The 27,366-nt window shown below is 33.4% G+C and overlaps 1 protein-coding gene across 1 annotated transcript; it reads right to left on the minus strand.

Annotated features, from left to right (window-relative positions):
* Positions 1-27,138, minus strand: LOC133176701 (uncharacterized). The gene is made up of 17 exons (XM_061311770.1): positions 27,007-27,138; positions 22,505-22,676; positions 15,228-15,337; positions 9,531-9,718; positions 8,245-8,410; positions 7,485-7,605; positions 6,129-6,267; positions 5,552-5,711; positions 4,803-4,941; positions 4,285-4,432; positions 3,394-4,123; positions 2,647-2,764; positions 2,223-2,357; positions 1,723-1,866; positions 1,481-1,636; positions 178-348; positions 1-83 (listed from the first exon to the last, which is right to left on the minus strand). Exons 1-17 carry the CDS (start codon positions 27,127-27,129, stop codon positions 49-51), a joined length of 2,955 nt encoding a protein of 984 aa, XP_061167754.1. The 5' UTR covers positions 27,130-27,138; the 3' UTR covers positions 1-48.
* Between the last annotated feature and the right edge of the window lie 228 nt (positions 27,139-27,366).

Here is a 27,366-nt window from a genome sequence, read left to right on the forward strand (position 1 = left end):
GGGAATATCCTTTTCATTATATAATATGTTACAATATTCGGGTACATATTATCCGATCACACTATCAATTGGTTGACTGGTATCTGAAATAATGCAAAGAAAATGATTGAAACAAGAAAAAAAGGATTTAAAATGTACACAAAAATTCCCATTGCGCAGGATTCATTTATACTGTACCTGGACATGACTGAGTGTTGCATGCCTCGGTTTGGATTGATTGACCAGGACATTGAAGCCCTCCATCAGAAGGAGGCGGGTCGTCACATCTTCTCATTCGGATATGAATCCCCCCACCGCATGACATGTCACATGGCCGGAAGTGACCCCAATGACCCCAATTACCATTGACTACAATTGGTGTTCATTCATTTGTATTATGATGTTCAAAAACGAACGATTTGTCTGGAAATATTTAAAGCTATTATTTTAAAATACAGTATTATGGAAGCCAATAAAGAAAGAAATAACGAAAAGAAAAAATATAAACCACAAGAAAGACATATAAGGATGGAAAACTACGGAAATTTGATAGGAAAAAAATATTAAAAATACATCTTGGTTTACGTGGAACAATGACAAGTAAAAGGAAGGGAGCAAAAAGAGAAAACTTGGACGATTCCCGGGGCTGCATGGTTTGCTCTCAATAGACCTTCCAGAACAGTTGTTACCACCGTATCCAGGAGCAGGATTAAAACAGTGTCTTATCCTTATCTGAACCCCTGCTCCACAAATTCTACTACACTTTTCAGACCTTGACCATGCTGAACATTGTCCATCAACTACATGTACAAATTTAGGTACTATAGTCATGGATGTACCATGGCCTCTTTCAACATAGTTTGTTTGAAAATATGTCATAAATGTTCCATTCCTCTTAACTTGTTGCATGTTAAAAATTAGAAATATGTTTTGAAGGTTGAATATGCTGCGATGATGGTTAATATTTGTAATTATATAGTGATTCCTTTCTCAAATCCCATATAAATTATTGTTATTATTATTATGTAAAATGCGAGATTCTCTCCGATACACGTCCGTAAATTGTCAGAATTTGTAAATCGTGTATATAATAGTCAAGCTTAAATGATTAACTAGGATTAGCTGAAAATATTCTGCATGAATAAGCTCTATAATTTATTAATCTTGCTCGGGTTTTGTCTGTGTTACATCTTATTTCTTAAAAGAAATCGATATAGGTAGGAAAATACTTTCACATATAGCTTATATTTGAAATTCTTGCGTTATATAGGCTTATCTCCAGCATTTTCAAGATAGCGAAGGATACAATTAATTCATGTATGTAAAAAATGTACTCAAGTGTGTTTATCATTTTTGCACATGCAATTGATTGTGACAGAAATGCCGTATTATATACATGATTAGATTTTTTTTTTTTGCAACTTGAAATCAAAACCTAGCTTGATAAAGAATACGTCTACTAAGTATTTTTATATTCTTTTATAAAACTGTATATTTATACCAGGACACCGTACAGCTTCCAATGAATCACCGATGCAAGAAAGACCACCGTGTGCCGGTTGAGGATTGCTGCAATTCCTGAATCTGACTTTCCAGCCGTGCGTACACGTTTTATCACAGGGGCTGTAGCTACCCCAAGAACTCCATAAACCATTCACTAGAAAACAAATGGGCTAACCGATATAAACAAGCTATAATTCTATTAAGCCTTATCAACGTAATGGTTTTTTTTTTTCATTTTACCTGGACATGAGCGTGGATAACAGGTCCTTGATTCGGATGACGAACCAGAACAGGATCCGCCACACTCCCTATGCCTTTGTTGGGAACCGTTTCCACAAGTAACACTACAAGAAGTCCATTCTCCCCAAGACAAAAAGGTATCATCTGTAATGATGTGAATTTCCATTATAATTTGCTAGAAAGATAAAAAAAAAAAGATGCAAAAACAAATTGATTGGAATAATCAGAAATAATATAACTGGAGTAAATTCTGAGTAAACGGTAAAATACGTAATGCAATAGAAATACAACAAATCATATATATATATATATATATATATATATATATATATATATATATATATATATATATATATATATATATATATATATATATATGTTATATTTTCTGATAGCATATCACTATAAATTGTATAAGTAAACTTTCATATCTTTGTCTTGTTTTGTTTTCATGATTTATCAATATTATCCCAGAATCTCTTGAAATTTCTCAGGATTACTCGATGATGCTATGTTTCTTGTAAGATCTTCCTGAACAAATAACAACTGGTCAATGATATGCATGACCCCATTAGTCGCCCCCTCATCCATGTGAATAACATTCGCTGATGCTCCTCCAAAGTATATCCTCACATCTAAAAATAGATAAAAATTTCAGTTTGTCTTTTTTAATATATTTTTTTGGCTGATATCCCTATAGAGAATATAACACAGAGCAGTAAAGTGAAAGAAGCAAATAAAGTAAATTCCAGTTATTAAGAACTCTCTTATTTTTTGTTTTCATAAGAAAACTCCTTCGACAATAAAAAGACTTACGTATATGTTTTGGTGTGCGAAAACGAGATTTGGCTGTATAATTAAGTCTGTCATTTGTTTTAGTGAGACTACTAAATTTGAGATAACAAGGTTCTCCTGGATTATTACCTCTGTCATTTGTTTTTGTAAGATTAATCGTCTCCCCGTTTAACATTCTCATCTGGTGGATTCCGTTTCCCATTTTTTCTATATAGATTCTTCTAGGAACAATGAGCCGTTTAAACAACTAAAAATAAAAGTAATACAGTCTAAATTTCTACATTCTAGAATTATTAAATAAAACACTTTTATACACGTTAATTTCTGTCACATTATAAGGAGAAATCACCATTAATAATGTAAGAGATATTTATAAAAGTGCTTCTAAGAATTCAAATTGCAAAATGCATGACATTAAAGAGCATATTTAGAAGTTTTTTGTGTGTCTTTATATACAATTGTTAGTCGCCCGGGCGGCGCAGTGGTTAGAGCGTTCGCTCTAGAGTAGCGAAGTAAGGAGCTGCTTCTTACTTCGCGGGTTCGAATCTCACTGTGGCACGTGGGGACCGGTCTTTCGGATGAGACCATATAAACAGAGGTCCCGTGTCGCAGTAAGTGCTGGCATGAAAAGGATCCCTCACTGCTCAATGGCCCTGAGTGCCGAGTATAGGTCAAAATTGCAGCTCTCCACCGGCAAGTGTGGCGTCTCCATATTAGTGCATTAAAAATTCTCCAGAGGGACGTTAAACAATAAATAAACAAGCAAACATATATACAATTATTTAAATTATGTATTCTTGAAAATTGTTGGTTGAAAGAAGAATTTTTTATTGATAACTTGCATAGATATTTTTTTACTACAATTTTTTCACTTACATATTGAAATCTTGGAGTGTCTCTCATAATTTTGTTGCCATTAAGCGACACTGAAAAATATTCAATAGCACTGGAATTAGGAACAAAGACTGTGAATTCACACGCCACAGTGGTCGAACCGCAGTACCCCATATCATAATTTGACGAACCCTTCGACCCTGTGTTCAAACTATTTAGCATGTTGCATGGATACATGTTGCACGGACTTTTGTTGGCATTGTTTGGATCACTGCAGTAGCTAATATACTGACACTGGCTCGCTAATCCCCCTTTACAACTCAGGCATTGCTGGGAGTTTGCGTACTGGGGCTGTGAACAGTAGGGGGGACAGTTAGACCCAGACGTACAAATGACCGAGTTACACGGATACTGATTTGCAAACTGAGACTGTGAACAATAGGTTGGACAGGTTGTTCCCCCTCCAGTGTTGGTATTGGCACACACAGCAGTATTACATGGATATTGGTTCTGGTAATTCGCCTGGGCACAATAAGTGGGACACGTGGTGGAACCAGTATTTGTCTGACACTGTGCTGTGTTACAGGGGTACTGGTTCTGATATTGGGCCTGGCTACAGTAAGTAGGGCAGGTGGTTCCCTGGTTAGTGAGCACGGTTGATCCATAATTTGGAGGATAGCCATAAATTTCGAAGCTGCACGTCTCTGCTGTAAATCTACGGTCCGTAAGGTAGTTCTTTAGTCCCACTCTCCTCATGTAGTCATATGTACGCCTATAATGAAACACGAAAAAGTACTACAACGTAATGTTCTGACACATAACCATGTTGCATAAAAAATGACAAGAGGTCATTGAGATTTTATATTTTTGTCAATCCATCTCAGGCATGTAATGATTATTTAACTTCATTGTTCATGACCTATCTACACCTACAATAGCCAAACGTCATGGCAGATTAGCATTGGAAGATCCAGATAGGGTATTCCCAGTACAGAGTCAATGATATGGATCATGCCGTTTACGGTCGTTATGTCCGGTCTGATCACGCGAGCCTTCACGTTACCACCCTGTACCCAGGTTTCTAAAAATAGAAATAGATAAGCCATCACTCTATGCAACTTTTAAAAGATATCATAATTAATAATAAATGAGTGTTTTGTGAATTCAACGTTTTCTCCTTCTTGAATCTTCTACATAAACATTTGTTAAACACATTTGCCAAAAAAATAATTTTTTTGAGATTTAAGGTGCAGAATGGATAAGCATGGATGCTTTCATGTCTTCAAAATCATTTTTTTTTAATTTTTTATCATACATGTATAAATTATCTTTCAGTTTTGACACCAATACTTTTTTTTATAAAGGGAGGAGGGAGACCAGCTTGTTAAAAATTTGTCCAAACTTTTGTAGATCTGATGAAAGTCAAATTAAAACAACATGTAATTATTTACCATTTCTTTCATTATAAATGGTGACCATCTCATTGTTATACATGGTTTGCCTGTATTGACGACTCTCATATCCGCTCATCGCTGGCAAGGAGGAGATAATAATTGGGTTGTTGGGTACTAGAATATGCAGTCGAAGCACCTGAAAAAAAAACAACAACAGATTTTCTCCAGCTGGGTTAAAGATCATAGCATTAAGCCTAACTAATAATCACATATCTTAAGATCTAAAAAACGCACTACTTGAATTACTGGTTGTTATCATACATAGCCCTAGAACAGCATATTGTTCTTGTGACAGCTCTGTGTACACTATCGTAGCCACAGTGCCTACAACCCAGGAATGGAGCAATGCTGGTATTTGACCATGGATCAACAACATGCTTGAAAGACAATCTAATTCCCTTCTGGTCTCTGACCAGTAGAGCTAAAAAATTGGATCTGCCTACTATGGCAGTACCAAAAATCTATAGATATAGTCAAACCTTGTTATCTTGAATTCAATGGGGCAGAGAAAAAACTTCGATTCGAATTATCCAGCGTAAACTACTTAAAGAATAAGTTGCTGGGACTTCCAAATCATTTCAACATATTCATGGTATTCCAGATATCCGTGTTCAAATATCAAAATTCAGTTGTATTTTCTTTTTCTTTTTTCTTTTTTTTTTTTTTTTTTTTTTTTTTTTTTTTTTTTTTGGCCTATACAAGTAGTAGTAGATTTCTAGTATAATCTCCATTATTGAGATAGTTACCATATCCACTAAAGTCTGGTTACTATTCAGGTTGGCCCAGCGGATGTTGGCGATTTTCTGGAAGGCGGCGTCCAGAGGCACGAAGACAGTTACCCCTGAGGGCTGCACCAAGGAATTCCTGACGTTTTCTGTGCCGAGATTTATCAGCTGTTCAAATTTCCTTAAAATAAATATTAAATGATACAAAACATAAAATAAATATTAAATGATTCAAAACCTAAAATTAATATTAAATGATTCAAAACCTAAACAAAATTTGAATGAATTTAGATATATAATGTGACATTTAGTATCACTCAAAACATGGTTACAGTGAACATGTTTAATTTGATGAAATTAATGTAATTAATAAAGCAAACTACCAGTTATTCATCACTACTTCTTGTTTTAATTATGGAATGATAAAGTGTGATTGTACATCTATTTCAAAAGAAGTCGGGATGGGATATCATTTCAATGAAATGAACGATTTATAGAAATTCAGAAAAAAATGAGTTTCTAGAAGAAAAGAACTCCCATTTCATAACTTAAACCCAATTAGCTTTATACAAGGACCTACGAGAGAAATTCTACATACGTTCCCTCTCGTTGAATCTGTTCACGAACGTTATTGTAAACAAATCCCAGCAGCTGATCGACCACGTGCACCACTCCGTTAGACACCGTGATATTTCCCTCAATAATGGCCGCACTCACCCCATCACTATTGACATATACTGAAATCAGGAAGTAAACCATTTCAAGTATTATTACTGTTATCAAAAAAAAATAATGAAGATAATAATACAAATAAAAAAAACACTGACCAAATAACTTCTCCTATTCGAACAATCATTACATGTAGATGTGAAGTGGTAAAGAGATGCTAGCTTTTTATGAATGGCTGCTGGATAGGGTGCCAAAAACTTTGTTGAAATGTTGACAGAAACATTTTTCCAGAAGCTGTGAAGATGTTATGGTTTTGATGCTGTAATGTTGTTAATAGTGCTCCGTTCTCATGATCAGAAAAATATGCTGAGTTAGAAGTTGATTTAAATGAGTTCTATTCTTTGTAAAATTGAATGTAATTTCACAAATTGACAAAACAAACTTTTTTACATTTAATAGTGTATCTTGATCTAAAATGTCTTCCAAATTGAATTACAAAGAGAATTACATTGAATTGAAAGAGTGACATTGTTCATATAAACGTATGCTCAATTTTTGCTGAATTTAAATGTTTATTTCAGTTATCCACAGCTAAAATATGCATATCATTTGTTTATTATGCATGGTTATGCAAAAGGGATGAGATAATACATGCATGGAGGGTTTTATTAAGGTCTGTAGGGTGCTGAAAAAAAAAGATCCGTTTCCATTTTTTGCTAAAATTCGGGCATTTTCCTAATTTTTACTTCAACAATGAAAAAAATTCAAGCAGGGTAGCCTTTTTTGTTCATGAAACATGTCCAATACATTCAAATTTGTATTCCCAAATTTATTAAGAACCTAATATTTTGACCTCTACTTATTTACTGTAAAATCATTGGATTTAATTCGTGGGTACCTCTCTTCCATTAATTAGCATCCTCCATGATTTAATAATCTTTAATTTACAAAGTCATATTTCCTTTTGAAGATACAGTGTATAAAAGAATACACGAATTACATCCCCACGAACATTTTACATCACAAAATCCACCGAAAATTGACCCCCATGAATTTTAATGATTCCTCAGTAAAAAAGCTCTATCTTAATGCACTGCTTTTGTTTTTTCCACCCAATATTTAGGCAAATTTTTTTTCTTCCAATTTTAAGCAATTTTTTTGCCAATTGGTAAAGGCTTCTAGGCCCTTGATATCAAGACCTAAAAAATTCTGGCATAGAGAAGTCAAACACCTCATATGACATATGTCCCAAGCAACAGCCTTGCATCCTTGCAAACTAACTTACCATTGTAACCTGATGGCTTCCTGAAGGTCAATGGTTGACCTTTGGCATTAGTAACACCTTCATTGTGAGAAATACAGTTTGTGAAAATAGCTCTATTAGGAACATAATGGGCTTGAAGAATCTAAATTAAAAGAAAAAGAAGAAAAAATACATGTAGTTTTAAGTTAAATCATTTGTGTTTTGCAAGGAGTCTCACTCTTTAATGCAGCTTTTTAACAAAAAATGTTTCAAATTAGAACAACATACTAGGCGCCAATCTTATTGCAACAAAGAGTGGTTAGGGTGGGATAAGCCTTGGAATTAAAATATCCTGTAAGGTCTGTAAAGTGTGTCTTCCTGGGAGAATATCTGATAAGTGTATATTTACATACTGTTAGTCCTTGGGATTGTCTAATAATATAAAATTATTTGATTATTATTTACTCATCAATTCTTTAGCACTGCCTGATAAGTGTATATTTACCTGCTGTAATTCTGTAGGATAATGTGATGTACACTGGTATATTTACCCAATGCTATTCAGCGAAATTGTCTGATAATTAAGTGTTTATTTCATCATTGAAATTCTGTGATATGATTATCTAATAAGTGTATGTTAACTCAGAGTCTGTAATTATATGTAGGATCCAATTAGTTTATATTACCCGTTGTAATTCTGTATTATGAGATAAGTTAAAAATATCCGTTGTAGTTCTGTGGGTCCTGAAAACTTGATATATACCCGTTGTAATTATGTTGGTTCTAATACGTTTATATTTACCCGCTGTAATTCTGTGGGATCATTCTTAAGTCTGTCTATCTGAGTGGTAGGAATCTTTTGCATTGCATTGTCATTGGGAAAAAATAAGGTGGTAATCTTGTCTGGTGATGAAATATCATTGATGTTGTCCAACACAATTAGGTAGCTCATCAAATCTATGAATCTCCTGCAATTTCAATTCATAAAAATTACCAGTCTGTCAATGAAATTAAACTCATCTTTAGTAAATTAACAACTGTCGAATCATTAAAATTCGTGGGGGCCAATTTTTCGTAGATTACTTAAATTTATCAGGTTCGAAAGGGGTTGTGATTTTGTGCATTCATTCATATCTACAAAAGAGAAGATGACTCTTAAAACCCAAATTATTAATTCATTGAGGATGTGAATTCTTGTATGCGGGGTACACACTAATTCCACAAATATTTAGCAGCCACAAAATCCAATGATTCCACAGTATAACGATTCAGAAATTTAAATCACAATTTGTCATTTCAGTTTATGTAAAGCCTTTTATTTTTTATATGACCGGTTGGCAGGGGATGCTCACTCCCCCATGGCACCTTATTCCACCTCTGATGTTTTTGAAGGTCCGTGTTTGCTCTACGTCCGATCTGTATTGTTTTAATGGACTTTGAGCTTGAATCTCCATATTTCAATTATACTAATAGGAATTCCACACAAATAAGCAATAATTAGTTTGGAGACGAATATACACGTGTAGTCATTATTAAAAGGGAATTACAAGATCTGATGATATTTCTCACGAGTGAATAAAAATTGTTTTACAGCTGTATAGGATTCGACAAAGGACAGTGCATATTGATATGCTAAAGTGCATACATTATACACTTAAGAATTATTGCTGTTTTGAGGTCAATACAATGATTTAGCCAAGGTGATGTTTATACTGCACAATGAGGTTTGCCAAGTCATCGAACTTACTGAAAACAGTAATAATTGTTTTATTAGATGAATTACTAATCGAATGACACAAACTCATTAAACACACTATGATATCTTTCTTACATGTTTACATAAATTTTCAAATGTTGAAGTCCATGCCAAATGCAATGAGAAAAGCTGGTTAAAATAAACAGAGTATTTGGTATTGCAAAATGATAAATTTTTCACAAATGATGAATATTGCTCATGTTGCTGCTTATAAAAAAAATAAACATGAGAAAAAATTTTTTGTGCAAACTTGTTCATGTAATTAAGGAAAAGCAAAGTAATTAACAGTACACTTTGCTCTGTAACAAGAATTAATTACCATAATTACATACATAAATCTCTGTGTAGCATCTTCTGGATCTTGAATCCACCCATATGCTGTTTTTTTACTTGTTTTCCGCATGACTCCATTCAGACCATGAACAATCCCATTGGTAGCTGATATATCTCGATTTGTTCCCTCCGAAATCTCCACGCCATTGACATAATACTTAATTGGTCCAAACGTGCCTGCTGAAGTCTGAAAGTAAACAGGTAAAAAGAATCAAATCTTTTATCAGCCCACCTTTTGATGAAAGGAAAATTCTATTTTTTTTAAATTTTAAATAACTTTATAGTATTGTAAAGTAACTATTATACGCGGCATCTTTTATTCACGATATTTCAGTATCTGCAAGAAACAATATGATAAAAATAAAAGGAAAAAATAATGAAAGGCTGAATATTTCTTCACCAAAAAAAGCTATTTACACACTTATCTAAGAAAATTACCATGATAACAACCAGAACTAATTTGCCTTAACAGGTTTAAAAAGTAAACTAAAAAAAATGTAATAAATAGAAATTCAATGTTTCTTACAAAGATGATACTCACTCCTCATGGCACCTGATCCAACCTTTGATTTTTTAGAGGTCCGTGTTTGTTCTGCTCTAAAATTTTTACTGTTTAATTGACTTTTGAGTTTAAATACTTTCCGTAATCTCCATACATTTCATGTTGTAGAGTTAATTTAATAGTGTTTGTATCACAATTCGACCATAGGAAAAAAATATTGTCTTTTTTTTTAAAAAATCTTTTTGAAATTAAAATTTCCAGGTGCAGAAATGTGCAATAATTATTAAGACATAAGAATAAAATTTTTAAAACATAGGTAATCAAAGACTACGAGGCTCATATCAACGAAGGTTATCTATAAGTAAGACAAATCTCACATCATATTTTTTTCTAGTTAGTGTTCATCCCAAGATCAATATCCATACAAGTTTGGTTTAAGAAGGACTTATAGTTACTTGAAAAGTAATCCGCACAGAAAATTGCTCAAAAAGCTTTTAACCTGTTTACTAATCAAGAAAATTTTGGTCAGTTCCAACATCCAAAGTAAGTCTGGAAGTTTTCATCCTTAGATGCACCATCCATGCAAGTTTAATAATAACATGCCATAATATTATATAGCTACTCCAAAAACATTACCCTGGTCACTCATCCGGAAAATGCAGGTCAGATTCAGAATCCAAAACATGTCTGAAAGTGTCCATCCTAAGATACATCATCCATGCTAATTTGATTAAAATATGGCTAAAATTTACTCATCTGGAAAATCTAGGTCATATCCAGCATCCGAAGCAAGTGTGGTAGTGTCCATCCCTAGATGCAACATCCATGTAAGTTTGGTCCAGGTAGGGTTTATAGTTACTTGGGAATAGACCTGCTCCAAAAACATAAACCTGGTCACTCATCTGGAAAATCTAGGTCAAATTCAGCATCCCAAGCAAGTGTGGTAGTGTCCATCCCTAGATTCATCATCCATGCAAGTTTGGTCCATTTAGGGCCTATAGTTACTTGGGAATGGACCTGCTCTAAAAACTTTAACCTGGTCACTCACTTGGAAAATCAGGGTCAGATTAAGCATCGGAAGCATGTGTGGTAGTGTCCATCCCTAGATTCATCATCCATACAAGTTTGGTCCAGGTAAGGCTTATAGTTACTTGGGAATGGACCTTCTTCAAAACCTTTATTCTGGTCACTCATCTGTAAAATCTAGGTCAGATCCAGCATCCGAAGTAAGTGTGGTAGTGTCCATCCCTAGATTCATCATCCATGCAAGTTTGGTCCAGGTAGGGCATACAGTTACTTAGGAATGGACCTGCTCCTAAAACTTTAACCTGGTCACTCATCTGGAAAATCTAGGTCAGAACCAGCATACAAATCAAGTGTGGTAGTGTGCATCCCTAAATGCATCATCCATGCAAGTTTGGTCCAGGTAAGGCTTATAGTTACTTGGGAATGGACCTGCTCCTAAAACTTTAACCTGGTCACTCATCTGTAAAATCTAGGTCAGATTTAGCATCCCAAGCAAGTGTGGTAGTGTCCATCCCTAGATTCATCATTCATGCAAGTTTGGTTCAGGTAGGGCTTATAGTTACTTGGGAATGGACCTGCTCCAAAAACATTAAACTGGTCATTCATCCGGAAAATCTAGGTCAGATCCAGCATCCGAAGCAAGTGTGGTAGTGTCCATCCCAAGATTCATCATCCATGCAAGTATGGTCCAGGTAGGGCTTATAGATACTTGGGAATGGACTTGCTCCTAAACCTTTAACCGGGACGCCGACGCTAACGCCGACGCCAACGCCGGGGGTATAGCATAAGCTCATCTCGACTTCGTCGAGGTGAGCTAAAAATCAATGAAAAGCTGAATATATTTTTTAACCGAAAAAGCAATTTACACACTTATCTATGAAAATTACATTGATAACAACGAGACCTAATTTGCCTAAATAGGGTCAAAAAGTAAACTGAAAAAAAATAATCAACAGAAACTCAATGATTCTTAGAAAGATGATGTAGAATTAGTTTAATATAATTTGTTCATCAAAATTTTTTGCACTAGTGAATGGTGAAAATATTTAAATAAAATAATAATAAAATGATACTACTGTCCTATTTCTGAAATGAAATTCCCTTTTAACAATTAGATATTGAAAATTTTCTTAATATTTCAATTCAAATTTGTCCTCAATGAGAATGCTTTCACCTCCTGGCACCTGCAACGTATGTTTAACTCAATGCATACTAAAACTACATATGAAAAATGTCCATCACCATTAAAGTCATTGAAATGTGAAAGATGGTGTTGCAGAAACTCTTAATTATTCCCTAAATTGAGAAGGATATTTAAATACCCACGACGGATGAAGAGTTATCTCTAAATATAGATAATGCTACGTAGATGACTTTATTTATACGACCGGTATGTCCAGCTTGTTATTACAAAACACTGCACATTTTACGTTTATTTCGTGCATAGTTTTTTCCAAACATAGACTGGCGACTTGTAAGTAAACTTTTTTTCACAGCTATGGTCACTGTCGCCATATTGCACGAGAAAAGAAAGAATGATAAAAAGCACAATTAATGGCAAGTGCGCCTCGCACATCATTTTAAAAGATGTACTGTAGACAGCGTGTGTTAATTTTTTTTTCAATATATAAAAATGTGTCCAATAAGCACACTGTTAATGCAATATCCAAGAAATTCCATTGAGTCATTTCTATTTAGTTGTTTCAAGTCAAATCTGAGCCATTAATTAACAGAACAATAATGAAACGAAATGCGTATGAAAAAATTAAATTATTTAAAATGATAGAAATGATAGCACTTTATTTTTTTTTTTGAGACATCACCACTAAATAATAACATTAAATATATGTCTTATTAGTTTTAGATCACAATATCAAGGAAAACAATTTAATTCTGCATGCATTTAAAATAGTACCCATTAATTTTCTGACATTCTCTCCCTCTCTCTTTGTCTATCAAGAGAGATGTTACATTGTACTTCTATTCTATAAGATATATATATATATATATATATATATATATATATATATATATATATATATATATATATATATATATATATATATATATATATATATATATATATATATATATATATATACCAGTCATTCCAGGTTTGGAACCCATTCTCAGGTAAAAGAATCTTCGCAAAGATTCCACACAATTTACTACTAGACCAGCTCCGACAGTAAAATATCGTGTGCCATTTTATGTGCACATTTTGCATTTCGGATGGATAATAATTTTTATTCGAATTTTGCGATTTAAAAAAAAATATGCCTCTTTGAAACAAAAATCGGAAATGGCAATTTTGAAGAAAAATCCTTTCTCTTTATGCGTAAATCAAATTCATTCTGTTTCAGGGAGGAAATTTTTCAGAACAATGGGGATTCCCTATTTGAAAAACAGAAAACTTGACTTATTTTGCTATGTGACTAATTTAAACTTCATTTAATGGCAAATTGGAAGTCGATATGCAGTCTCTAAATATTGTTCTACATTGTGCTGTATATACCGTTGTATCTGAAAAAAATTAAGACCGTTTTCTGTCACTTAAAATTTTTCTTTTATACTGCTACAACTTTAGGAAAAATAACAAAAGAACTGCAACACCCTCTTTGAGTCAAAGACAGGCGCGAGTTAAAGCCTTTTCGTTAAAATTTACGGATTACTTAAAATGTGCAGGCCCCAAGGCCATAAAATGAGAACAGACTTCAATCAATCAAATTGATTTTTAATATCTTAAGTTTCATGTATTGTATTAGCTTAAGAATTTGCAGTTTTGCATAACAATTAAATTCAAACATATGATGAAAATTTTTATTTTATAATCAAAATTATTTAGAAAGTTATATAGATTTGAAATTTTGACTTAAGTCTTTTCTCAATTTATGGTCTTGAGGCCAGGTTTGCACCCGAAAGGGGGGTGTTCGGGGGATTTTTTTTGCAGATTTGAGCAAGTTTACACTTTATCTTTTACCATGTCAAAAAAACTTTCAGAATCAAAAAATTTTAATTTCTTTGTGTAAGTGTGAACTAAGCCCCTCTCCCCACCATATATATATAATTCTCAATAATTTTTTTCTAGGTTCATAGTCCATACGGAAAGAGAAATATCTCTTGTAGAGATAAATTCATGTTTATAATTATATTTGCTGTATAAGCAGAATTTTTGACAAGATTTAATTTTGGCATAAATAGCGAGGCTTTCAATATCGATCTCTAAAATTGAATATTGCACACAGTTTATTCCTTATCAATTGTCATGGCCTTGTTTCTGAACTTAAATCAACTAAAAATTTTGTGATAAATCGCTAAGTTTGCGTCTCATTCACTAAAAATTCCACTTACCATATGCAGTAATTCTTTGCCATTTTTTTTTCACGGAGATTATTTGACCTATACTCGGCACTCAGGGCCATTAAGCAGTGAGGGATCTTTTTCGTGCCAGTTCCTACTGCGACACGGGACCTCGGTTTATACGGTCTCATTCGAAGGACCAGTCTCCACGTCCCACAGCGGGATTCGAACCCGCGACGTAAGGATCAACTCTTTACTCCGCGACTCTAGAGCGAACGCTCTAACCACTGCGCCACGCGGGCGACAATTTTAGCATTTATTCATTTAAGAATTTAAGCGAAGTAGGAATTTTTAGCTACTTTACGCATTTTCGACAAAATTACAAGTACATCCCAAACAGCACAAACTAGCTGCCAGCACTTTTTGAGGAGACAATGTAAACATTTCTTAATGTGTATTCTTTTTTCTCAAAAAGCATGCGTATGCCCTTGCACTAGCCCCATTTTCTACATTCAGCTTAACAATTCTTTTTTTATACCAGTCACGTGACAGAGAGCTGATACATGCGATATAAATGGTACTGAGTAAGGCACAGATCTATCAATTATGGATATCTATATTACTTTTGCTACATGTATACAGTTACTTAGTAACAAGATTTTTTTTTAAATAATAAATATTAAGAGGCTACTAATAGCGAATTTTCCATTTTGGTTCGAAACATAGCTGAGATTGAAGTCCATTCTGTGGAATTGTATACTATCCCTCATGGAACCTGTTGTTAGTCTCGTTCCATAGACTGTAAAATTAAAATACAATACTCTGCCCACTATGTGTTCCGAATACAAGGAAATAAAACGTCACTTACAGTGTCCATTCTCTGGACGCGATTGAAAAAGAGGCGGTCGCCATTGGAGTCACTGCTCCGCACATACTGGTTGTCCTGGATGGCAGTTGTGAGTACGCGGTTTCCTGGGACTGAAAACCACAAAGATGGAGGCAGGAATACCAGATATTGTCCAACTTGTGCTTATGTTTCTGACTATCGTATTTAAGCGTAAAAAACATGCATGCAAATAAAGCCTTTTGTGAGTTTATTGCGTGGACCCTGATGTCCAAGCAGAAAATATATAAGCGGGGTTAAACCGGATGCCATGGGCTTACGTCAGGTTACGCATGTGCGAGAATGCTAGAGAGTTCGCCTCTAAGACAACCTGCCTTAGAACAATTCGCCCTCTTCGAATTAGAATATGCCAATCATTGGCAAACCTCGCACTAAAATCTGCACATCGTATTTATGTATTCTTTGGCGTAACCAAAATCCGAATTTCTCTTTTAAACATATATCCTTATACACAAACTAAATTCTATGGTACAAGCAGTTTAAATAAGTAGGAAGAACTTAATATATTGATAGCTTAGCAGCTTGAACATGTTGAATTTAAAACTTCATTCAACTACTAAGTTTTAAAACTTTAAGATAGTCTTTACCATGTTTACCGGGATTAGTTTTGTGCATAAAGGTTCGCAAAATAATTTGATAGGCAGCAATCCAAATATAGCTTGATAAAGGCCTGTAGCAACGTTTATCCATGTGGGGGAAAGGGAGAAACATCAAAAAAAATTCTGCATACTACAGATCTGTGCTACACGTGTACCATCTATCTTTCCAATGTTAGAATATCTTCCGTATAAATCTAGTACAGAATATCTTCCGTATAAATCTAGTACAGATGTTTAGTCCCAGCTGTTATGGGTTTCATGTATCGAAATAGCCCGATTTTTTAAATGATGAAATATATGGAGATAACGAACAGTATTCAAGCTCAAAAGTCCATTATACAATACGAAATAGGAGCAGAGCAAACACGGACCTCCAAACATCAGAGGTGGGATCAGGTGCCATGGAGGAGTGAGCATCCCCTGCCGACCGGTCACACCCGCCGTGTGCTCCTTGTCATGATCGGGAAATAACGGAAAAATCCGTCGGCAATTCAGTGTGTAAATAATGGCCTAACAATTAGTATGAAAAACGTCAGTCAGTATTTGACTCAATGATAAATTGTATTTGCTGACAAGGTCATTGTATCGACCATAGAACTTACGAAATGATGACTTTAAACGAGACAGCTGATATTCTTGTTTTATCAACTTATTTGTCAATAATTTACCTCGTTTTAGAAATTGTACATACATAGAGCATGCTCTTGCGTATCGAATCAACTGAGAGATATATACCCCGTATGCAGGTGATGAAGGTATATTGCTGCATAAGTAAGGGAAGTTGACGATTGAAAAGTTAAAGTCATCACGTTTATCATAAAATTATAGGCCAATCGGGGATAAAATTTAACAATTTTGCTATGAAAGTGCTATCACTCAAAACAGGCAGATCTTAACGAAAGGTTAACCCGTGCCACATTTTCAGAGTAATCAATGAATTCGTCTATGGGTGCATTGACGGTCGTTGTAACAAAAATAGATATGGGTTACCCCATATTCAAGATATTCGACTTTTAAACTGCACATGTTATAAAACTGGTGTATAGTTCTTCATGTCCGTAGCAAATACGTAACCAGTTTATAAGCGTCACTAGGAAACAGTGCACACATCTGTACTTGCAAGACCAAATAGCCACGTTGTTTTGCCGAGAAGTTACGATTGCAGGTGTTGTATATTAACCATTCCGTTATTTGAAAAGAGACAGAGAAACAAATACACAAAATTAATCTTTTTTGTGTATTTAAATTGATCGATTTATCGATAACCTAGCATCGCTTTAGATAACTCGAGACCCTTTAGTGCTCGAGTACAGGGTCGGATCCAGCAGTTTTTGAAAAAAAAGAGGGGGGGGGGGAGTTCTAGGTCATGCCGCAGGCACTTAAATTCAAGCCTGTAGCAACGATTTTCAAAAAGGGGAGGGAGGGGCAACCTCCAAAAAGAGTTGACAAGCAAAAAAAATAAATGAATATATTAATAAAATGAAAATAACAACATGTGCACCACACTGTAAAATCCTATTTCGGGGAGGGGGGGGGGGGGGCTCGTCTAATTTTTCGGTACATTTTGATTTTTTAAAAATGTGTGATTCTCCATATTTTTAACCTTCAAACCTATTAACAAAGTGTGCGGGGGAGCTCCCCATGCAAATCAAAACTTAGATATTAAAATTATAACAAAAGATTATTTTTTGTAGAAAAAGTGAGCCCACCTCCCCCATATACTACGAGGACATTTTGAAAATTTCTCTTCATTGATTAAAACATCCCCATAATATAAGGAGAAAAATATTCTCTTATGCATACTCCCTTTCATGGCTTTTTATGCATACTTCTTAAAGTTAGTTACTTCAGAAGATGGTCCAAAAATGGCATAGCCGTACGTTCGCCGGAATCTTCCGAAGATTTTCATGTTACGTGTGGGTGGTCGAGGCACGGGGCCGAGGTTGTGGAGGTACACGGAGGAGAGCAATAAGAAAAACTCTTATCTAGAGAGCAGAAAGGGCAGAGATTGAAGTACTTATTTTATTGAAAATACTAGACGTAAAAATATCCATATTACAGAAAAAAAACATTCTCTTTCACTTTTCCTCTTTCTGCAAAAATAAAGGGGGTTCCAACGTCCGGAAACACCTCCCTCCCTGAATTCGCCAATGGAGTTAAAACTCAACCATTACGTTACATGCACGCCTCTTTTAATTCTGTTGTTAATTTTAAAGGCCACATTACAGATTACAATTATGATAGATACCTAGATCAACATTTCATATTCATATCATTTCAAGTTCATGATTTTTTTAATCATTACAGCCTAATTAAGCAGACTTTAATAACGATGAAAAATACAAGATACATGTAAAAAAAAAAAAAATTTAATTACACTTTTGTATGATTACTAAATCTAGAGATTTCTTTAATTTCGTTTAGTAACACATGCATATGGTCCACGTATTGCAGTCCTTTTTTAAAGGACAGCAATTTGTAATACTCCTTAAGTGTCAGTGTGATAGGGAAAAGTGGAATGTAGTAATGTAGTGTAATGTGTAATGTAGGATCATCTTTGACATGTTTGCTTAAAATCGTTATTTAAACAATGTCTTCTCATTTCTGAATCGGACATAAATGATTACCCAATAAACATTATCAAAAGTATTCTGTGATTACAGTGTCTACAGAAATAAGAAGTTTTTGAAATAAATAAATAATTTTCAGACTGATATTTAATATTTTACTTAAAGTGAATCCAGGAATCTACAACGGGGATGAATAGGAGAGTGGGATCTTACAAATTATTTAATATAACAAAGTTTTTACAGAACCCAACTCATTTAAATGCTCCTAACATATGTATCATAAGAAAATCTACATAAAAAAATAGACTATGACAGATATTATTGTTTTGAGGGGAAACACAGTACATGCGGGGATGTTTTTCTATCGCATAAGATAAAAATAAAAATGGATGCTGGACACAGGTGGTTGAACTTCTCACCGGTGAAATGTGGTTAGGGTATTTGTTTACATGAGTGTGTTGTAACTTGATTATCGCAAGATCCTTTTTGGTCATGGCAAATATAGGAATTTTAAAGTGCATATAAAAAGTAAAAAGGATTGAAAGGTACAGTAATGCAAGTAAAATTGATGGTTGTAGTTGAAAATTTTGATAAAATAACAAATATGGATAGGGCAGATCTAACAAGTACGGATTGTATAAATGCAGGAGAGAGGGACCTTGTCTTTGAATGGTCAAGACGAGTTGTGTCTTCTCTTTTGCATTTATACAGGTAAGAAACTTTTGTACACTTGCGCATATTTTTAACAGAAAAGGTTAAAGTTTCAGATGGCTCTTTTTATTTACAGGATAATATATTTTATAATGTTTCTTATAATATTTATTATACCGTATGAAGTTGTTAATTATAATGATGGATTGTTCAAAATTAATAAAGGAATGGTCAAGACGAGTTGTGTCTTCTCTGTTGTATTTATACAAGTTGGGTAAAAACGGCCTTTCCCCGTAGGCTGAGTGCAAACCAGTAGTCAGAGGGGGAGAAGAAGTTTGCCAGATAAAAAGCTCTTCAAAATAAATTAACACTGGTTTACAGAGGATTGTACCAGTTGTTCAGCTTGGTGTGACCTCTCACTTTCATAATCAAAGATTTATATGAACAAAACGCATGATCGGCCCAATGTCATTCGGGACTCTGCCTTTCTCAAACTTCAGTGGTTGAGGTATTAAAGGTTATTTTAGGCTGGAGTCCAGAATGAGGTTGACCCTGTCATGATATATGTATCTAACATCTTACAGAGACCTGGGACAGTTTTTTAAAAATATTTTCATCATGTTTATGAACTCTTTTGCTGATACAGGGTGTTTCATTATATATGTTATATTTTTAAATCTAAATATTTTATTATCTATCATATTTCTATTACAAACTACATATCATTTTTTAAAATCAAATTCTGCATTTGAATTCCACGTGAAAAAGTCAAGGAAATCATGATAATACAATGATTAATTGTGACATAAACGCCGATGTCATAATTTAAATATTTTTCGAAATGGAATTAGTTTATCAACTTATTACTGAATTGTAAAGCCGTTTTTTTTAAAATACATATCGCCAATATTTATTCAGAAGTTGGTGAAGGTAATATTCCAAAAGAATGGATCCGAAGCATTTTAGGATGCTTATCAGAAGGCTAGTAACAAGGTTAAAGGACAGGGACGGGCAGTATGCGATAAATAACTCGTTACTCCAGAAAGCCTTCGAACTTCAAGAACCGATCGTGAAGATTTAATTGGTGAAGTGGAGACTCTTAGATAGTTTAGCATACTCCTGAGAAAAGTGTCAGACGGATGTTTTCAGAAATTGATGCTGGAAATAATAGCAGTTTCATCGTATATAGAACTTCAAAATATGATATGAAGTTATCAGCCTACAAATTTTAAATAATGCAATACCCCAGGAAAAGAGTATGATCTCTGCATTCGCCAATCTCAATCTTTAGACTTTTTTCTGTGGGGGTCTACAATCCTAGACCATAGATACTGAATGAGATCAAAAGAAACAAACCTTCAAATGAGGAGTGTAAATCATATATGTACCAATTTTGATGCACCAGATGCGCATTTTGACAAATCATGTCTCTTCAGTGATACTCAAGCCGACACGTTGAATATCCAAAATATTTAATAAAGAAGACTTGGAAGAGCTGAAAAAAGGTGCCAAAGACTGGAGCCAAAAATCGAAGCAAAAATGTGTGACAAGGTTATAGAAATTTCGAAAAGCAACTTTTGTATGTGTTATAGTGGAGATAATTAAGAACATTAATGTGGGCTTTTGACGTTTTTAAAGTCAACGTAACAAAAATGACATCATTTAGAAATTTCATTAATTTTCATTAATGTTTGAGATTTCGTCCAGTGTTTAATATTTTAGTTGGTACTCTAATTTTATATAATGAATCTTATTTGTACATGCATCAAGTTGATGAAAACACTTGTCTGTATCTTTTTATTGTGTTTTTCATATTAAAGATTCAAAATCATTTAATGTAATATACATATATTATGAAACACCCTGTATAAAAGTTATGTTTTCAGTCTGCAAAAAGTGGGGTTCACACGCCCTGGACCCTCCCCTTTCTCTTTCTTGATCCATTCTTGTGACGGTTGTACCAAATACTGTCAAGCCTCAGTGCCTCAAACTCGATGGGCTCGTGCAAAACAAAAAAAAAAATATTCTTGATGTCCAAATACTGAGGGTAAAATGCTTAAAGTGCTTGGGACTTCCAAAAAATTGGACATAATGAGGTAATGATAGATCATCTGCACAATTATGATGGTGGTTATGAAAAAGTTTTGATCACCATTATTAATTCTTTTTAATTCAGTGATGTATATACTTTAAGTGCTAAATGAAAGTGACCACGAAAACGTGTACGTATGTGAATTTAAAAGTTTTCAATCAATAGCACATTGAATCAGAAGTTGGAATTTGTTTTCTTTTTTTTGATTTCAAATAAAAAAAATACCAACCCTTTATATATAGGGAAAGACAATATATTTAAAAACCATGCATGATTCAATGGTACATTTGTAATAACACAGATAATATTTTTGTATGCTTAAAATCATCATGAAATATTTTTTGTATCTATAAGATGTTTAGGAGGAAATCAATTTTATATTTAAAAAAAAAATAATCAATTTCAGCCAAAACATATTGAGTGGTGGGATTTGACAGAAATGACATAACATTATTTTCCAAGTAAAAGTTACCTTTCTTATTAGAGGTCAATTGAACCTTAAATTTATTTCAAAAATGGTAACTCACATACTGCTTATTAAACTGTTTTTATCCATATTGATTATGCAGGAAAACATTATGAAGGTCAAAATTGTTTCCTTCATTGTTAGTAAAAGTAGTTATCACATATGTACCATAATAACAAGGCTACATTAGAAAAAAATTGTTTTTTATTCGGCAGAAATTACCTGGCCATTACTGTTTACGAATAAACATTATTTATTTGAAGATTCACCAAATAAAAACAAGGTCTGCATCCTACTTATCTCGGGCAGCATCAAATGAAATATGTCGGCAGATTCAGATCTGGGTTCAATTCATTCAAATGTTTTTAAAAATATTAGCTTTATCATGGGGATTCATAAAAAAATTGATCATTTTAATAAAATCATTCAGATTAAGCCTACAATATAAAAATGTCTGATTAAAGTTTCCTATCAACCCACCTAAAATGCACCCGACGTGCATTGTAAAACATTTTTCAGTCATTTTTTGATTTTTCTTAAAAATTTATTTATTCATTTTAGTTTGTTTCAAGTTTTCAGGTTTTTTAATGTTTCATTTCTATTTTTCGTCTTGTTTTATCATTTAGGTGCTTAAAATAGGAGCTTATTTATATTAAGTAACCCTGTGAAGATCCTTATTATTTGTTATCCAATTAAAAACCTGGAAACTTGAATCTTTTTGCATGTTTTTTTTTTCTTTTAAAAAAAAAAAATCTTACCTACCTACCCACTCTAAAAATTATAGGTCGGCAACTGCAAGCAAAATTGTTTTTTATGCTTGGCCTTAATATGTTTATGTAATAATCCCTTTTAAAAAAACTTACTTGTACAGAATTTGAGGTAATCTTTGAGCTCTGTTTCCGTGTAGCTGTCTATTATATTTCGTTCTCTGTATGGCAGCTGATTATAAGCAATGTCTTTAAACGCAAACACGGTCATAGTAGTCGGAGATTCATAGAAACTCGTAAGTTGTGCCCGAGTAACTAGCTGTGCAAACTGAAAGTTAAAATAATTGTTGACATTGAACTTATTTTATTGACAAAAGAAAAAAATAGGACCATACACAAGATCTGTATGGTAAATACAATTTTCCTTTATAACTACTGCACCTTTATAATTGTTTTGCAAGGTTTCAGTTTACACATTTAACTGTGACGCCATTAAAAATGCCCTACCCACCAGGGGTCATGCTTTGAACAAACGTTAATCTACACTACCTGAGGATACTTCTTTATCGATATGACTAATAATGGTTTAGCTGATCTTGAGAAGAAGATTTTTAAAGATATTTCCTATATATTCCTATGATAAACTTTGACCCACTGTTGTGGCCCTGCCCTACCCCCAGGGGTCATGATTCGAACAAAATTAAATCTACACTAAGTGAGGATACTTTTGTAATAATATGACTTATCATGGCTTTGCTGTTCTTGAGAAGATTTTTAAAGACATATCCTGTATAGTCTCATGTAAAACTTCGACCACCACATGTGGCACCGCCCTACCCCCGGGGATTATGATATGAAAAAAAAACTTGAATCTAGAGTATGTAATAAAGCTTTCACATAAGTTTTATCTTTTCTTGGCTAGGGCTTCTTAAGAAAACGATTCTTAAATGATGCCACCAAATTTTCACGAATTCTTAATTATCTCCCCTTGAAAAAACATAAATCCTCTTCACCCAAAGATGATTTGTGGCATGTTTGAATGAAATTGGCTCATATGTTCTTAAAAAGAAGTGGAAAGTGTGAAAAGTTTACAGACGACAGAGGACAAACGACGGAAGACAAACAGCAGACGGACGCCGGACACTCTTTGATCAGAAAAGCTCACTTGGGCCTTCGGCAAAAAAAAAAAAGTAAAAACAAAAAATACATAGATATATTAAGCATAGAAAAAAGAAAAACAACATCACTTAAATATCAATATGATGGAGGAATAAGAAAATAAACTGGAGAGACTATATGAAAAGAAAAAAAAGTAAGGGAAATAAGATCAGGAGCTTGATTGGTCAACGAATGAACAAACAAATATTTCATGCGTATTTTCTGAGAATGATAAAATAGAATGTGAAAAATTCCTCAAGCTACAAGAATGTTCAGCGGCGGTACTTGTAATGAAAAATAATAATAATTAAAAAAAATCACCCATAATCGAAGATTGTTCTTTGTTACGAATACTACATTTTTTTGATAGATTTTTAATCTTTGGTCCATAACAATTATTTTTTTCTACTTCAAAATTCTCTTTTATCCTCTGATTGTTTAAATTTGTCTTCTAAAAGCTAATTCCACGAACTATTTAAAATTGCCTCATTTCAAATATTAGTGTGATTTTTATTATAGGCGATAGAAATGACCATGCTATTATAATGTTGTAATATATGAACACTGGACATGAAATTGAATAGTTGGGAATAGACAATTATCTTTCCAACATCATAATTATTTTACGATTATATAAAAAGTATACGTGTACCAGTCAATTCTGACTGGATAGAAATGCAAAAAGATGTTTTGTATGGAAAATGAATTCCACTGTGGTATATTTATGGATTTATAAAATAGTTAAAATCTGAGCCTTTCAAAGATCTAGATCTAAATACATTACATTGTATTAGAGGAGAAAAACTAGAACACGTAATTTGAAACGACTCATTTTCAATATATTTGTAACACTCAATTGAACGCTTCGGCGTTTTCAACAGCGGACACATGGAACATTTTCGATCATTTAAAAGAAAAACAAGGGGTTTTGTAGAATACGGAACTCATAAAAAATTTATTAGTCTTAAATACGATTTTTTGTAGAGTAAAAGTGTATTAATTTCACAGAAAATCACTTAGAACAAAGAGGCTCAAAATCTGCTTAAAAATAAAAATATCAGCTATTGACTCAATTGAATTTAAAAGAATTCCCCGCATTTTCCACCTAATAATAAACTGAGCATATGAAAGGTCTTACCAGATTTGTTGTTTAAAATATATCTTAACTGCATGAAATTAATAGGACTTTCTGCTTATACTCAGTGGCCATTTTGAATGTTTTTTAAACGAAGAGAGTACATGTAATATTTAGATAAAATTCTTACATCTATATTTCTAAACAACTTTAAAACGCATGCTTGAGATTCGGCAGCAATTCAACCTCGCGGATAGTGTATTTATCGTCGCGAACCAGTCACTCCCTATGCCATGTTTTATTCAAATAAAATATTAAGTGTGTGCAGTGATTCGTGGCCAATTGTAGAGATAAATGAATGATGTTTCCTTTTTTTCTCAGGAACATACCATTATAGATAGCTCTATAAATACATTTATGATTTTATAAGTACAAATATAGCAGTGTTACATACATAAACCAAAGCTTCGAAGTACGAGTGTCAAGATAGTAATTGAAATACATGTACAGGCAATGGTTAAATGAACATGAACAAAGGTTTTCTAATAAGGCCTTATTACAGAAGCACAAGTGAAGAGGAAAAGATAATCTGTTTTGTTCCTGTAGTAGGGAATATTTCTGTGGTAAGCAATGGCAGAAGTAAGGTGGGATGAAGAGGTGTAATATAAAACACAAACACAGACAAACTAACTTCTATTTCGTTGCAGAAAAAATAACTGTAAATAACTTGTAGACATGCGTTCCAGAACATATTTATTTCTGAGGTTGTTTCGTACATAATATTCATTTTTACTACATAAGTAAAGAAAGTGGACGATGGAAAAGCTAAAGGCATCTCGTTTGTCATACAATTTAGTTGGTAATTGGCCTTTATCGTGTATAGTCAGTAAAACATCTTAATATGAAACAGATGCGGCACACTCTGTGGTGTCATATAATTAATTTCGAGTTCACTGGGATATATTGAGTCGACATATGAATGAAATTAAAATAACTATTGTTTATTGATAAAACGTCGATATATCTGAATGTCGAATTTAAACCCACAGCTAGTGTTTTCCTCTTCTCGTGTAGAAGTTTTCGAATAAATTATGCTTCTTAGGAATATAAAAAAAAACAGATCATCGTATAAAGGAGCACAATTTGTGCCCATCAAATTCAAACAGTTTGTTTAAAAACTTGGTCTCCGAAGACTTCATAAATGTTGTCGGTGAGAAACTCCAGCATTTTTTTTAATATGAACTTTAGAGAACTTGTGTGTACAATCAGAGTGGTCTTTAACGAAATAATTTTGCTCATGACCAGTCACAAGATGTTAAAATTTCCGAGTACCGTTTTATTAATAAGAAGCAGCTGTCTATGATATCAAAAAGTCTAGATTTTAATTGTTGTATAAAGTGTAATAAAATCGTAAGCTTTGATGTTATAGGCTTTAATAAACGTACATAATGAGATATGTAAGCTGGATTTATTTTAAAACATGACGTTCCCTTCTTGTTCATGACGTCGCATAAAGCAACGTTCAAATATCGCAACGTTATCGTAAACTGAGCTACTTTTACGTTTATATAAAACATAAATAAGCTTTGTACATGCATATATTGATAAAGCCAAAAAAATAGTCTTATTTTCTCCTACCAGCCTGAAAAAAATGGGTAGGTAAGTAGGAAGGAAAATTATTTCATTTTCTTTTTTTTTTTAATTATTTTTTCGACGGCATTTTTTGGATATGAGCAAATATAAGATCATATTAAACATGTCCCAGGTCAATATCGTCTTTTGAAATTAAAATTCATGTCTTTTAATGCACAACTCAAGTGGTATTTATGAAAGTATATACTTAAAACATAGAATTTCTTTAGATGCTTTTTTTTATTAATACGGAAACCGAAAACAGTGACAGAATAATGAAGTTCCAGATTTTCCCATTTTTTTTCTTCCAAACTAAAAAAAAAATTAGGGTCAGTCGCACACAAATAGGGTCGGTCGGGTAGCAGGAAACAAGACTTTTTTTTGCCTAATTTTATGAAATTATATACTCTATCAAAGACTTTTGAGTAATATTATCTTATTCTGACACAGGGCCGAATTTGGCACCAAACACACATTGTCCTTTGGTGATTTTAAAGTTCTTAAAGTTCTTTCGAGTTTTTGAGGATCAATATCTGATTTACACCACTTCTAGAATAGCTTCATAGTTGTGTCTTGAACTTTTTTAACCAACTATTTAATTTACATTAATTTCACTTTCAAGATTTAACAATGTCTGTGTACAAAGTAAAAAAACAAACAACAGTGTTCTAATGCCCAATGTAATCTTCATTTACCCAGTTCTTTTTACAAACTTTAAGGATACGCCATATATTAAACAACTTTACCTAACAATACTGAACCTTTTCCCCGGAATGAAAACGTGCAACTTTACCTTTGAAAATCCCGTTGTTCGTTGGAGAATTTGAAGAATATTTTCAGATATAACTTGTCCTTGCACATAATTAACTAGATAAAGTGATATAAACAATCCAAAAATCGCCAATTTAGATTCCATGACTTAACATTTGAATTGTATATCTGAACCAAGGGACGCTACTCATGAGCACTTCCGGACAAGAGTAAAAACCACAAAAACCACAAATAATGAACAAGTTAACCACAGGTGTAATGTACCTGTAACTTAAAAATGGCTTGCAACATTCCTTTGAAACTGGGTTGAATATATTTTCCTTTAAAAAATACTTGTGATTTATCTAACCCTGGGTGTTTTAAAACATTGATTGCTTTATAC

Source organism: Saccostrea echinata, unplaced genomic scaffold, assembly GCF_033153115.1.
Source record: "Saccostrea echinata isolate AGI-Se365-2 ecotype Australia unplaced genomic scaffold, CSIRO_AGI_Sech_v1 ptg000081l, whole genome shotgun sequence".
NCBI classification, from domain to species: Eukaryota; Metazoa; Mollusca; class Bivalvia; order Ostreida; family Ostreidae; genus Saccostrea; species Saccostrea echinata.